Source organism: Curcuma longa, chromosome 12 (assembly GCF_044706935.1).
Source record: "Curcuma longa cultivar G26 ecotype Majalengka, Jawa Barat chromosome 12, ITB_CL_G26_1.1, whole genome shotgun sequence".
In the NCBI taxonomy this organism is placed as follows: domain Eukaryota; kingdom Viridiplantae; phylum Streptophyta; class Magnoliopsida; order Zingiberales; family Zingiberaceae; genus Curcuma; species Curcuma longa.
In genome coordinates, this window is record NC_133872.1 from 4069450 (window position 1) to 4083962 (window position 14513).

General features: G+C 34.1%; 1 protein-coding gene and 1 long non-coding RNA gene across 2 annotated transcripts; one reads left to right on the forward strand and one right to left on the reverse strand.

Annotated features, from left to right (window-relative positions):
* Positions 1–1650: 1650 nt before the first annotated feature.
* On the reverse strand, positions 1651–2760 carry LOC141843175 (uncharacterized). Its single transcript, XM_074731215.1, has 3 exons — positions 2631–2760; positions 2418–2547; positions 1651–2338 (listed from the first exon to the last, which is right to left on the reverse strand). Exons 1-3 carry the CDS (start codon positions 2755–2757, stop codon positions 1816–1818), a joined length of 780 nt encoding a protein of 259 aa, XP_074587316.1. The 5' UTR covers positions 2758–2760; the 3' UTR covers positions 1651–1815.
* A 2291-nt stretch (positions 2761–5051) lies between these two features.
* On the forward strand, positions 5052–8801 carry LOC141843686 (uncharacterized). The gene is made up of 3 exons (XR_012603045.1): positions 5052–5176; positions 5285–5307; positions 8712–8801. It is a non-coding gene; the product is annotated as an uncharacterized LOC141843686 (long non-coding RNA).
* Positions 8802–14513: the final 5712 nt, after the last annotated feature.

Sequence of the window (14513 nt, forward strand, 5' to 3'; positions counted from 1 at the left end):
GTTATTTTCGTCTTTGACATAATTTAGGGGGTTTAAGAGACTATTTAAACTTTTTGTTTATTTGAGGTTAGGATATTATCTTTTATTTTAGATTAAATTTTATTTGATTAAACCTAGAGATGGCGCGTTTGACGATTTTTCATGTCATCTATGAAATTTTACCTCTAGAATAATTGCTATTCTATTTAGCGTCAATTACATTATAGGAAAAGCTTTCTTTTGTTTATATTCATTCATATATTTTGAATGCACCCCATTGTTGATTAATGAATTGTGAATTTGAGTTTCATATTAATTTATCAGGTTAAGAGATTAATTGGTACCATATGAAATATATTTAGAATTTGTTTTCACTATGTCAAACCAAATTAGTTGGTCTTTATTAATTGAAAATGTCTTTGGAATTTTGGCTTGTGACTGAATATAACATAGTGATACAAAAGATATATAACTAACCAAATGAATAGAATAGGTGGATTGCTTCGCAGTCAATCGTTAAGTATGAAATGGAAGTGAAGTATTTTTCTTGACTCACTATAAGATGGAGGGTCATCGTGGTTGCAATCACGGTCACAATAGGTAGGTTCCGATTGAGGAAGTTCAACATTGTTAATAAAATATTCAGGATGTGATGATTGAGATTTTATAGAGGCAAGTTAAAGAATTAACCCAGTGTCTAGCCGCATGAGTGTACTTTCGAAAACTCATGTCATGATCATGTTAAATTTCAAGAACGCTGTGATTGGGAGGAATGATATGGAGATTTCAATTTTCAAATTGATTTACTCGAATTTTTAGTACATTACAAGTAGAGAGATTCATTGATTGGATCAACGAAGCAGAGAGAATTTTTGAATATAAGAAAGTGTTCGATCGTGTGAAGGTGAGATTGATTGCTATCAAACTCAAAGATCAAGCATCAATGTGGTGTAAGCAATTGCGACGCTCACGAGATAGGCATGACAAAGTCAAAATCACTAATTGAGAGAAGATAAAAAAAAGAAGATAAAGAGTCACTTTCTTTCATTCGTTCACACTCAAACTTTGTTCCAATGACTTCATGTATTGAGATAGGGTGCAACATCAATCAATGATTATATGAAAAAATTTTATCAGTTGATTATCTGGAACGATCTATCTGAGATAAAGGAGCAAATAATTTGGTGCTTGATAGTGAAACCTATATTTTTGCTATAGCTAAGACTTTTTGTTTTATTGCTTCAGCAAGCATAGCTTCTTGTTCTGACTGATATTGATTTTGTGTACATTGGAAGTTTTCAAGGTCATGCAATATTCCTTTCTTTTGTGTTGTTTTTATAGGAGGGCGGACAATATTCTTTTTGTTCTGACATCAAGGGTGGCAAGTGGACATATGATTACGACGGAATAGAGTTTTTGTCTCTAAGCCGAGGTAACATTAGGGATTACCTCCTATGGCGTAGGACCGACCGTGTGAAACTCCGACAGAATTTCACCTCTAAAGGTGAGTTTAATCCGACTTCGGCCAATGGCACACACTGCTACTTCCTGATATGTATCAAATTCTCTTTGTAGGATCCTGGATTGATTACTCAGGCATATTCTTCAGGTTGGAAAAGCATGAAATCATGGTTCAATACCTGTAGTATACTCTATGACTGTAATTTTCAGTTCAAGAAAATGGAGATGATACAACGTTACATGTCCATGAACAACAAATGCATGCACAGCGCAGTTCATGTGATTTGAGGGAGGACACTTTTATTAGAAACTGAATCTAAGGAAATTATACGCATTGAACAACTTCAAATCTGACAATTTTAAGCATCTCTTGTCTCAGAGAGGAAGAATGTATGACTCCATGCGGTTCTCGGCAAACCAATTGTCTGATATTCCCTTGTCAAATAACCAACTATCATCGAAAGACACAGGAGAATAAGCACTTCCCCAAATTCTTTGGTCTTTCTCCAAGCCATCAATGTCTAGAACACAACTTGAGCCGATCTTCTCGATATCTGAACCCATCAATTGGTCAAATGTATAACTATCTTCGAGTGGGAAGAAAGAAGCATCAAGCATCTGTCCTGCATTTGGCCATGCTTCTTTGTACTCCCTTTTGCTAGTTCTGTTGTCATGCTCATTACATGCAGAAGACTTGTTGAAGACAGTCGGACGCTCAAATTCTGGGCTTCCAATCTCCTTTTTACTCTCGCACTTCTGATCTCCCTCTCCATTTGAACGCATGGATTCAACTGAGTGAACCTTTAGCTGCTTCTTCTTCTTCTTCAGGACTGTGTTCCAGTAATTCTTGATTTCGTTGTCTGTTCGACCAGGTAATCTTCCAGCTATCAGAGACCACCTGCAAGTTCAGCACGAGCAAACATCAGTATGCATGAAATCAAAACTCTTCCTCATTCTGAACAAGGAGTTTAAACAACCTGTTTCCCAAGAGATTATGGAGCCTGATGATGAGATCCTCTTCTTCTTTGGATATGTTTCCCCTCTTGATGTCTGGCCGTAGATAATTCAGCCAGCGAAGCCGGCAACTCCTCGGGCATCGATTCAGGCCTAAAGCAACACCCAACTGAGCTTAATTATTGCAGGAGTGAACTTTGATTTCAAGTAGCATTCACAACAAGCTTTCATCTGACCTGTTCTTTTGGGAACCCTCCCCCACCTTCCTTCTCCATGAGTTCTGACATGCTCTGCTAGGATCTTATCTTCATCAGCACTCCAGGACACTTTGTTAAAACCTTGCTTGGGGTTTTTGGTGCCCATGCTCGAAGTTAATCCGAGTGCACACACTCTGAGCAGTCAGTAAGCATTCTTATAGAGCAGCATGCAAATGCACATCATGTGCCCTACACATTTAAGGGGGGGCCTCAACAGAGGTACGTATGATGGCTGATGAGAATTGTGTGAGGACCCGTGCCTAATGTGGCCCTGCAACTGTGCTAAAATAAGAGCACCTTTAGAGGCGGCTACTTCAATAGAAAACTCATCACCTCGTTTAGCACCACAAAGGTTGATATTATATACGAGTGTTAGGTCACCATAATGCTCCACATAATGAGACGGATCATAATCACCACCATGTGGCTTTGCACCTGCCATTCTCACTGGTCCTTCAATGCTAATGTCACTGCTAAATGAAGAGATCATTCTCTCTTAAACAAAGAGAACAGTAAGATGGTAACAATTCCAGAGCTAACAAAGAGTTTGACGCGTGCATTATACTACTCTGAAATTGCTTTTGCTGAGAGAGAGAGAGAGAGAGATCTTGCCATCTCCGTAGCAAGATCTTTAAGATACAGCTCTGTTTTCTGGGGACCCTGTTCTATTCATTGTCGTCTTCTCTACCTGTCCATCTCAATCGCATTATGGTTCCTATAGCGAATAATTGCAAAAGCATAAACTTAGGAAACCTTTTGGATGTATTGGTGGTAGTAGGGCTCAACTTTAAGTCACATTCAACTCCATGCCATATATACATCATTAGGTACTATTTCTTGAGACTCAAATGAGTTGATTGTGCTGCCTTTTTCTTTTTTAGCATGCTTCGTTTCAAGTTGGAACTCATTTTCCTAAGAATATGTGTATGCATGGTTATTGCGTGACAGATTTACTGAAGTGGACAAGAGTCGAATCTCGATGAAACTGAGACAATGCCCTCCTCGTAATGACCAACTGTAACTTTTCGATTTGCCTCCTTATAGATGGTCGTGAAACCGACCGTGTTGAACCGTTGTAGTGACGGATTCCACCTCTCTGTTAAAGTATATGTATCAATCAAGAATTTTTCTGGCTTGATGGATCCCTGTCACTATTTGATGCTTGGAGGATTCCCTGAACACAGTAGGTGGAGTTTTCCACCATGGTTTTGGACTTTGTATGAACAATCCATGTGCCTCATGATCAGCTTATTTTAGGTTTAAATAAATCTATTGCCAATATTCCACATGCTTTTATTTTTTATTGAATCATCACAAACAAACAAATCAATTTGAATTTTTTTTTCTTTCAACTTTTATACCGTTGGTAAGTTTCAATCAACAGATCTGGAAGAAGAGTTGATTTTTAATCTTATAAATTTAAATAAATAATATTTTAAACTGATCGAGCATTTAATTTTTTTGTTTAATTGATGGTTTAGGTTTAGATGTTATCTTGTAATTTTAAAAATAGTAAAAAAAAGAGAAAATGAGACAAATTGTCGCTAAATTGAAAATCAGGTTAAATTTAGGGGCAAATCATAAAATACCTTCTCTTTACACTTTTTTAAAATCAGGTTAAATTTAGGGGCAAATTATAAAATACCTTCTCTTTACATTTTGTTTGGGAAGAGGTGAGGGAAAGGGAGGGAAAGGTAAGGAAAGGGAAAAAGAATCTTAATTCTTGTTTGGGATGAAGTGAGTTAAGGAGCAGAAGGGAAAACAAGGATAAGCTTTCTCTTTGTATGCTCACGAATCGACATAATTTCTTACATCCCGATTTAAGATGTAAAAAAGGAGAAGGAAAATTTAAAAAATATTTATTCTAATTTTATCCTTATGTTAAAATATTAATTATTAAAATGACTCATCTATTAGGTTTTTGCACCGTCGTTCCTTATCACATAACACAGTCGTCACAGGATCTATTCGCTCGCACTCCTCGACGTCAACCTTCATCGCAAATTTCATCAATAAATTTTTAAAAATATATATATATATATATAAATATTGATTTATCTTTTATCGTATTAAAATGTATAAATTCTATATTTCACATATTTATTATATATCTATTCATTATTTCTTTAATTTTTTATTTATTTAAATAAAAAATATTAATTTTTATTGATTTCAAAAATTATATATATATATATATATATAATATATATTACATATAAATTTATTTTAAAAAATAAAAATATTTTTATAATTTTATATATTTAATTTTTACTTTTTTAAATAAAATAATACGTATTACATTAATAAATCTTTCTACTTTCCAAATAAAAAAATATAAATATTTATCTTCTCCTCTTTTTCCCTCCCTTCACCTTGACCTTCTCTCACCCAATCCACAATCCAAACAGAGCGTTATTCTGTCGCTGCCAACCACGCTACAGACAACAGCTAGGGTTTTGCTTCGTCGATTGCTTCTGGCTCCTCGTCAGCGTGAGCCGATCGGGCCAACCTCCGGTTCTTAAGAAGTGAGTTGATCTTTTTCGTAGATTTTCTATTTCTTCGTTTCTTTCCAATCGTTTCTTCATTTTGAGCTAAGTTTGATTCTAACTACCGATTCCCGCGTGCCTCTTCAGGTACATGGACAAGAAGCTTCAAAGTGAGTTATTTTATGGCATAATACTCTGGTTTTAGTTCTATAATGCTCCTTTCTTACGAGAAATCATAACTTTTGGGATTTGATTTCATGGCGTTTTTACGAGATTTCGAACTCTCGAGTTGCTTTTGTTAATTAAACGAGTTCAAACAGTTCGTTTATAGGCACATTACTGCTGGAAAGTAATATTGTTGGCAGTCTAAATGGATGAACAACTAGGAGATAGGAGAAACACTATAACCTTGTTTCTGGTTTTGAGCATCCGCTCAAGTAGAAAGTAGATACCGAACAACTTCTTGCTTATTTTGCTCATTAAACATTTCATACGAGTGCTTGATACTATCAATATGCTTCCGGTTGTCTTTATTTACTATATGCTTATAATAGGTTCAAGTTCAGCTGCCTTTACTGTGTCATTGAGTTTTGAATCACATTTTGATGATAAAAAAATACGTCTATTGTGTTGCAGTGACTCTGCATGACAAAGCATGATTATCTTCATACCAAATGTATGGCCTCTCTAGTTAATGTAGCCCGTAGTTGTTGCTCATGTAATATTTTGTTTTGTTTTTATCATGGATACATGAAGGATTACGATTTCTTTTCAATATTTTTATGGGTTTTGACTCATCTAGCCATTCAAATGAGAATAGTTGAGTGTTTGCTTAGAAATAGAAATGCATGGGAGAAGTCCGGGATGCATCAGTTAATAAATGGTTAAAATGATTGGATAAAATGGGCATGAGAAATCTAATATTTTGAGAAATTCCTGATGTGTTAAATGCATTAAGAACATGTATTTGTTAGTAAGAATGTCATGAATAAAGAATAATAGTGGCAATAGAAGCAAAACCATATAGTTTCTGTATCATAACAACAAAAAATACCTATGACACTGTAGAAAAAAAACATAAGACCATCTCCAACCACAAAACCTATTTTGGTGCATTTTCAACATCAATTTGGTGTCATTTCAACACCAAATTTTTTTTCAACTCCAACTAATACACACCATTTCCTACACTAAAAGGAATATTCCTTAGAATATTCTATTTTTTCATCTTATAATTTATTATTCAACATACATATTAATTTTAACATATATATTAATTTATTAAATATTCCTTAGAATATTTAATTGTGTGTTTGTGATGAAATTATCAATATTATAAATTTTAAAATATTTATAATCTTAGTAATATAACAAATATTTTAAATATTACTTATTTAAATTAATAACTAATATAAATTTATAATATATAAAATTTATAAATTAAATTAATTTATTTAAAGGGCTTCAAATTGGTACTTGCACCATTTTGGTGCAAGTGAACAGTGCAGCACTAAGATGGTGCTGCACTGTTCACTTGCACCATTTTAGTGCAAAATTATGGGTATCGGTTAGAAATAATTGGTGCCCCTTTTACACCAAATTGGTGTAAAGGGGTATCGGTTGGAGATTCTCTAACATCTTAGGTTAGGTGCAATATAAATGTATGAGCGATGATAAAGATTCTGCGATTTTAGACTATGATAGTATAACTTTTTTTTCTATCAACAAAAAAAGAAGTAATGAATGATAATACTCCTCTCTTTATTGCCATCAAGGAATTGAACAACAACAATAACACCAATCAAGTCTTATCCCACTAGGTAGGGTCGGCTATATGGGTCCTTTTCCATCATTGAGCTCTATCCCCCTATTATATCATTATCTATATTTTAAAAAAATTTATCCTATTTTATCATTGCTAATCAAGTTTTTTTGATTTTTTTCTTCCTTGTTTAATGTGTGTATTTTTCATAGTTTCATATCATTTAATTGGAGTATTTATTGATTGTTTAAGTACATATCTGTACTATCTGAAAGGTGTCTCTCAAAGTTTTTCGTCAATAGTTAACTTTTTCTTTAATATTCTCATTTCTTATTTTATCCATCATCGTATGCCCGCACATTAATTTTAACATTCTTATCTCTGCGACTTTTATCTTTTACTTGTGCCTAATATTTAATTTCATATAACATAACAGGTTTAATTGTTATTTTGTAGAACTCTTTTTAAGGTTTAGAAAGAACAATTGACGTTTTCCTCCATATCAATTATCTTACTATTTTATGTAAGACATTTATCTCAACCCCTCTATCCTTTTGCAAAAATGATTCTAAATATTTAATGCTCTCAGTTACAAGTAATTTGTCATCTCTTATCTTAACAGTTATTTTACTACGTCTAATATTGATAAATTTAAATTTTTTATATTCTTTTTTATTCTATTAAACCTAGGGGTGAGCAAAAGTTCGATTAAACCGGACAAACCGACTGAACCGACCGAATTTAAAAATTTAGTTCGGTTATTTTAAAAATTTATTTTTTTAAAAAAATCAGTTAATTCGGTTAACTTGGTTCAATTTTAGTTTTAAAATTTCTTATTCGATTAAATCGAATAAATCAAATTAATTAAAATAAAAAAATAATTTATAAATTTTTAAGTAAATGAATTTATAAATCTCTAATTAATTGATACACATTTCTAGAATTTTTGATAAATTTCTCTCAAGATTTTGTCATAAGTTTTTTCTAACTCGTCGAATAACATGTGTAAGTCTTACTTTTGCTTTTTTTCTCGATACTTTCAACTAGTTCTTTGAGAAGATATATAATTTATTGTTGACTTATCAAGTATGAATCCAAATTGATTTTCAGCTACTGGATCTTCTTTTTTTTTTCTTTCATTTTTCTCAAAATTTCATGGTATGTTTCATTAACTTAATGCCGCTATAATTCATATAATTTTGAACTCTCCTTTATTTTTATATAGGAGACTAGAGTACTTATCCTCCACAGATAAACTCTTCAAGTATTTTTATTTTTAATATCAGGTTAAATAACTTTGTAAGTCATTCAATATTCTACTTTCCTAGACATTTCCATATCTTTATTGGAAATATCATCTAATCTCAAGAAATTGGCAGAATGAAAAGAAAAAGAAAATTGCCAACAGTCCATATGTAAATGCTCAAGCGTTGGAAGGTGCAGAAGATTTCCTCACTCACAAATTGTAAGACTGACAATTGACACGTGAAACTTGTTTATTTGAATTGGGTAGTGGATAGCAAATTTCTAATGTTATATTGTATTACTTACACAATTTCCTGGAGTGAAGATTGAAATCAGAAGGTGATCCATCTCAAAATTTCTTGAAGATCTGAAAAATTGTTTGCCAACAGTATGACTATTTGGCATGTGTATTAAATAGACTACTTGTAAATAATATTATTCTTTTTAGGCTGTTCATTACTGTAGTATGACATTTGTGATGCACTGTTATAATCCTCAGTAGTCTCATTCTTCGTTTTATCTATCAAGAATGCATTGATATCACTCAACTTGGAACTCCTGTTTCAGTAAAACTGAATGCAAATCGCGTTGTGGTTAGCACTCTTCGTGGGTTCGACCAATTTATGAACCTTGTCATTGAAAACACAGTGGAGATGAATGGCAATGAGAAGAATGCCATGGGCATGGTGGTGAGTTCCTATTGCCAAAATTATTCTGTTAAATTTTTGAGTCATGCCTAAGGGTGTAATCGAACCGAACCGAGCCAAGCCGAGCCGAATAATATGAGGCTCGAGCTCGACTCGTTTGATTTTTCCTTAAGCTCAAGTTCGGCTTGAGTTCGATTCGAACTTTAATGCTTAAGCTCGAGTTTGGTTCGTAACGAAATTAAATAATTCGTGAATGGTTTGAGTTTGATTCAAAAATAACTTGCTTATAAGTTAAACGTGTTGGTGTAGTTTGTACTAACGGTCAAATTCAAGTTTTGATGAATGACAAATAAGTTAAAGTTAGGGTTGTTGTGGATTTAACCTTTTTGCTAAGTATGTAGGGTTGAAAGACTTAGAACCATACACCAGGTTGAAGTCCAGGATGCTTGAGTCCTAGCATGAAGTCCAATTGGATCCGTAGGGTCTGAAAACTAGCTGAAGACCCAGTTGGTGAAGACTTGGCAGGAAGACCAGGATGGTTGAGCCTTCAAAAGACCTGGTGAGTTAGAGAAGTCTAGTAAAGCTGCGCTAAGGTAAGTAAGGTAAGTCATTGGAGGAGCGAATCAGTGAGGACGAGTTCCATTTTGAAACTTTAGGCGCGGTCCAACTTAGACCCATTTGGGTGGTCTAAGTTGAGGTCTGATTAGATCCTGGTCTGGATTGACATGATCCAATTAACTTTGAATATTTCACATTTTAGTCCATTTTATTATACTAACTCTATTTTGCAGGGTTTATTTGGTATATGGACTAAGTTAATTTTGCAGGTGAATTCTGTAAAATTACTCCTCATTATTCTTCATTTTGCTAATCTGAAATTTTATTGGAGGATAAAATTATTCCTACCTATAATAAAGTTTTAAGGAGGACAAAATTATTCCTACCTATAATAAAGTTTTATTTGAACTATTCTTTGTTTACTAATTAAAGCTGTGTTACTCTTCGACGAAAAAATTATTCCTACTTATAATAAAGTTTTATTTGAATTATTCTTTGTTCTTGGATAAGATCACGGCCAAGGCGTAGATCAAGTTTGCGTTTTTAGGATGAGAAATGTGGCGAACATTTGCGGATCTAGATAAACTCAATAGTGTCTATATAAAGCTTCGATCAATGCATGAATTATATAGCTTCGACTAACGTCCTCCTTCTGCGGCGGCTGGAGCTTCGACACGACCACGTTCAGCTTCTGCCGGAAGATCATCCCTAACATCCGAGCTCATCTAGAAATTTCTACGTGTTGGGTAATGAAGTAATTTTTATTTTTTATTTTTCTGCACTTATTTAAAATTTGAAAGTGTGTGGTTGTCACACTTTCAATACATTGTATTCACCTACCCTACCAGAGATTTTTTTCTGGTAGAGAGATTTAGTAGATTGTCGACAGAAAAGGTCCAAGGGACCTGGGCCTTCGAGTAGGAGTTGCTAGAGACTCCGAACGAAGTAAAACCTTCGTGTTGGCTTGTGTTGTGATTTTTCGTATTTTATTTTTCCGCTGTGCACGATTTTTGACATACTTAAAATTTCTAAAAGTCATGTGATTCACCCCCTTCTCACGTGCACTCGATCCAATGAAACAAACTTAGTTTGAGCTCGGCTTGTTAACATATTATTTTGAGATCGTTAAACAAGCTTGAGTTCGAGCTCGTTAAACACAAATCGAGCTCGAGTTTGAGCTCGTGAAATCCCTTATAATATATGAAAATCAACTACATACAGAACATGAAAATCACTTGTAAAAATAAATACATAACATACAAATCAAAATCAAAACTACAATAATCAAATTAATAAAACATTCAACTTAAAGTGTCAACACATGCCACATAAATCGTTAACACTTAATAGTTCTTAATTTTACATAACATGAACATTACAAGCAAGGAAATCCCAATATAAAGGTTTCTAAAATACATAAAATCATCATAAATCATTCTTCACAACAAATAATAAAATTGACAAGTTATATTACAAGTTCACACCCAAACATAAAGGAATCAAGTTTATGCAGATTTAGACAGTACCGAAAAATTTAACTTGTACATTCAAGTGAATTGGTCCAATGCCCTACAATTTATTTTTTCAGACTAGTAAACCTACAAAATACAAGTTATTGTTATGCATCTAACAAACTCATAGTAAAATAATAGATTATTTGGAGCATGTTATTGAGATACATATATAACACTAATGGAGTTATTCCAGAGATATGTATGTAGTTAGGTTATTTAGTTTTACTTTATATTTTGCTCTGACATTGTTACAGTTCACGCGCAGTGAATGAAGCTAGCGTAGCGGTAAGCCTAGTTCGTGCGGGGCATGACACATATAATTTTCCACGTGTTAACAATGATATGTAACTGGCCAAGGAAAATCAACAATGTCAGCTTTTTTTTTAACAAAATAGAACTGCAAATAAAATCAGACAAAATCAGAATTAATAAAGTCATGTAAAAAGGAAATACTAAACTGCTAGTCAAATTGAGAATTTATGACTATGCATTATCACCTATGTACTAAACAATGAAAAACTACTTACAATTGAAACTACCTTACAATATATTGATTAGCCAATTGAAACTCCTAACTCAATCAATCTTGCTTTTCATTTTTTTGCTGTCAAATAATCAAAAGTTAAAATAGGTAAATACATGATATTTGAATTATAAGAAAAATTTTTAAATGATAAGTGGGTGAAAATTTTCAATGTCTTACATGAAACTACAAAGGAAAATCACAAGATAAAATTATGACTTTGTCAAATACCTCTTGAAAGGTGATAATAAATGCAGCATCTAAGTCAATCGAATTTCTTTAATCTCTGTTTTTTCCCTTTTACATACAAATGCATAGCATCAAAAAATTAAACATGAGCAAAATAATATACAAAACATATGGTAGTAAGTAAACAACTAATTAAATATGATGTTTATGTATTCACTTTTAATTTTCTCTTGATTCCATAATGAGCACGCAACCAATTTAATATGCAAAGTAATACTTGGATTGTATCTGTTCCTAAAGAGATGAGGATCAATTACCCTACCACTGGCACTAAAAGCTGATTCAGAAGCCACTGTAGTTATCAAAATTGATAGTACATCACAAGCCATTTTTGATAGATCCTAAACTTTAAGTTGTTAATTTTCTACCATGATAATGCATCAAAGCCAGTTTCATCTTCACAAATAACACATCTTTCATCCAAGTACACATTTAGTTTAGATTTTACTTGCTCAACACTGTCAATATTCTTAATGTAACTAGAAAATTATGCCCTTACTTTACATTTTCCTCTTCCATTCAAATTACTATGACCAATAGAACTTTCTCTTTGAGTTTCACCTTGAACATCATTACTACTACCAACACTAGCTTTATGAGTTTCAACATACTCATTGTACAACATGTGTAATGTCTCACGAATCATAGAATCACTAACAGAATAGATTTCCGAAAAATATCATTCAATCAACTTCATCTTATTCTTTGGATCTAACACTGCTACTATAGAGATTAATAAGTTGCTATTACCCTAATATTTATCAAATTTAGTCTTCATTTTGTTTGTCATTCCTGCTATGAAACTTCCTTCATTTGCATTTGTAAAATACCGGAAATTAGAGGGGTTATTAGTAAATAAATTAATAATAATTACAATTAATTCCTAAGCTAATTGGATGAAGCCAAATTAGAACACAATTTAAAAGCTCATATGTTAGATTAAAGCCCAACCCATTTAATATAGGTTAATGGGTTAGTAGTTTAAGGTGGTTATTGGATTACAGGTTAGTGGAACCGGCAGACCTGTTAAGAGCAAGTTAAAAACCGGTTCGTTGAGAAACCTACAATAAACCTAGAAAACAATCGTGATTCTTGCCTCTTCCTCACCCGCCGAAGCCGCCCCTGTTTCGCCGACGCGTTCTCTGCTCCTCCTCTTCATCTTCGCCCGATGTCGCCGCCGTCTCCTTCCTCTGAGTGCTACCCGCGTCGAGAAGACACAAGCAGCCGACGACACCCTCCCCCTTTTCTTCCCTGCCGTGACCCCGTTTCTGCCGAGCTGTGCTTCATCTTGTTCCCATTTGATTTCATGATCTTGAACAAAGCTTGATTGGAACTGATCTTAGAGGTAAGCTCTTGAGTTCAAGTAGTTTAATTTTGGGGTGTTGCCGAGTGTGTTGGTCTCGGGTACTATGGATGGAGTTACGGTATTGGTTGGTTCATTATTTAGTTACTGTTGAATTTATTGGAAGAAGGATCATGGAGTTGATTAGTTAAAATCGGATAACATTAGTTGATTAGTTAATGGAGTGACTTGATCTATTTTAGGGTTTTAGTTAATGCTGGAGGTGTTGAACTCGGGTGTGAACTAAGGAGATTAGTTAGAGTAAATTGGGGAGTTTAAATGCTGTAGATTTAATACAGTATCAGTTTAGTAAGTATTGTTTTGTTATTTAATTTCAGGACCTTGAGTTGATTGGTCCTAGTATACTCGGAGCTCACGTTGGGGGTTCTAGTTTCACTATCATCTGATTCAGGTGGGTACTCCTGTGCTTGGTCAACACAGGCTCTCCTTTTCGTAGTGCATGATTACCTTTTTACTATCCTTATTGCATTGTTGCCTATTTCGTTACTTGTTTCATTTCTTGAGACTTACTGTTGACCTTTATTGTGATCTGTTGCTATTTTGTTGCTACTCCTGCTATCCATGCTAGTAATTAAATGATACCTTACACCTTTCGTTGCTTGATACCTGTTGAATGACCTCCTGTTGAATTTTCCGCTGTTAGAACAGTTTTAACTGTCGTACCATTGACTCAAATTGACTCCCCTTGATATCTGTTGAACATGCTAATTATCTGTAGCTATTACATGTTGGAATGATCATCATGCATTCATGATAGTTGTAGATGTTGCAGACAGCATTGTTGGCTGTTCTTGTTGGCTCTGGCCCTGCACCGTGTAGTGGTGTGATCAGTGGAAAGAGCCTACTTGCACTATTGTTGGGTGCAACCAGGACTGGCTATATAGCCCTCCTGTTACACTGCCGCTCCCCACCAGATTACGGTGGTTTGTTGTTGGAGTCTGTGCAGTATGTCTTGTCTGGCCCCTCAGTTCACTGTGCTCTAGGAGGGTGACTGGGGAATGCAGAGTGCGGACAGAGACTTGCATTTGTTTGCGTTGGTTGCTGTGTGTTTTTCATGCATTCGTTGGTAGGATTACTATATAGTTTATTTTAATCATATGATTTACGACTGTTGCACTTGTTTGCTATGATTGTTGCATTTGTATGACATTACATACATGATCATATATATACCTGTTGCCATGTATTCTTCTTCTTTATCGTTCAGTTGATATACCATGCTCGACTTCCATTATTTACATGCTCACATGTACTGATACCTATATCTGTTGTGTAGTATTATTCTTTCCTTATTATTCTCGTTGAGATACCATGCTTGATCACCATGATCCCTGTTATCTGTTGATACTCATACCTGTTGATTAGTGTTTACTCTCCTGTTTATCTTTTCATGCACTTCGATATTCCTGTATCCACTGAGCATTCAATGCTCACTACCCAGACCCTGGGGATTGTTTTGTTTTCTCCCCAGGTAGCAGATAGGTTACTTGGAGCTTGGAGTTTCGGTCGACTGCT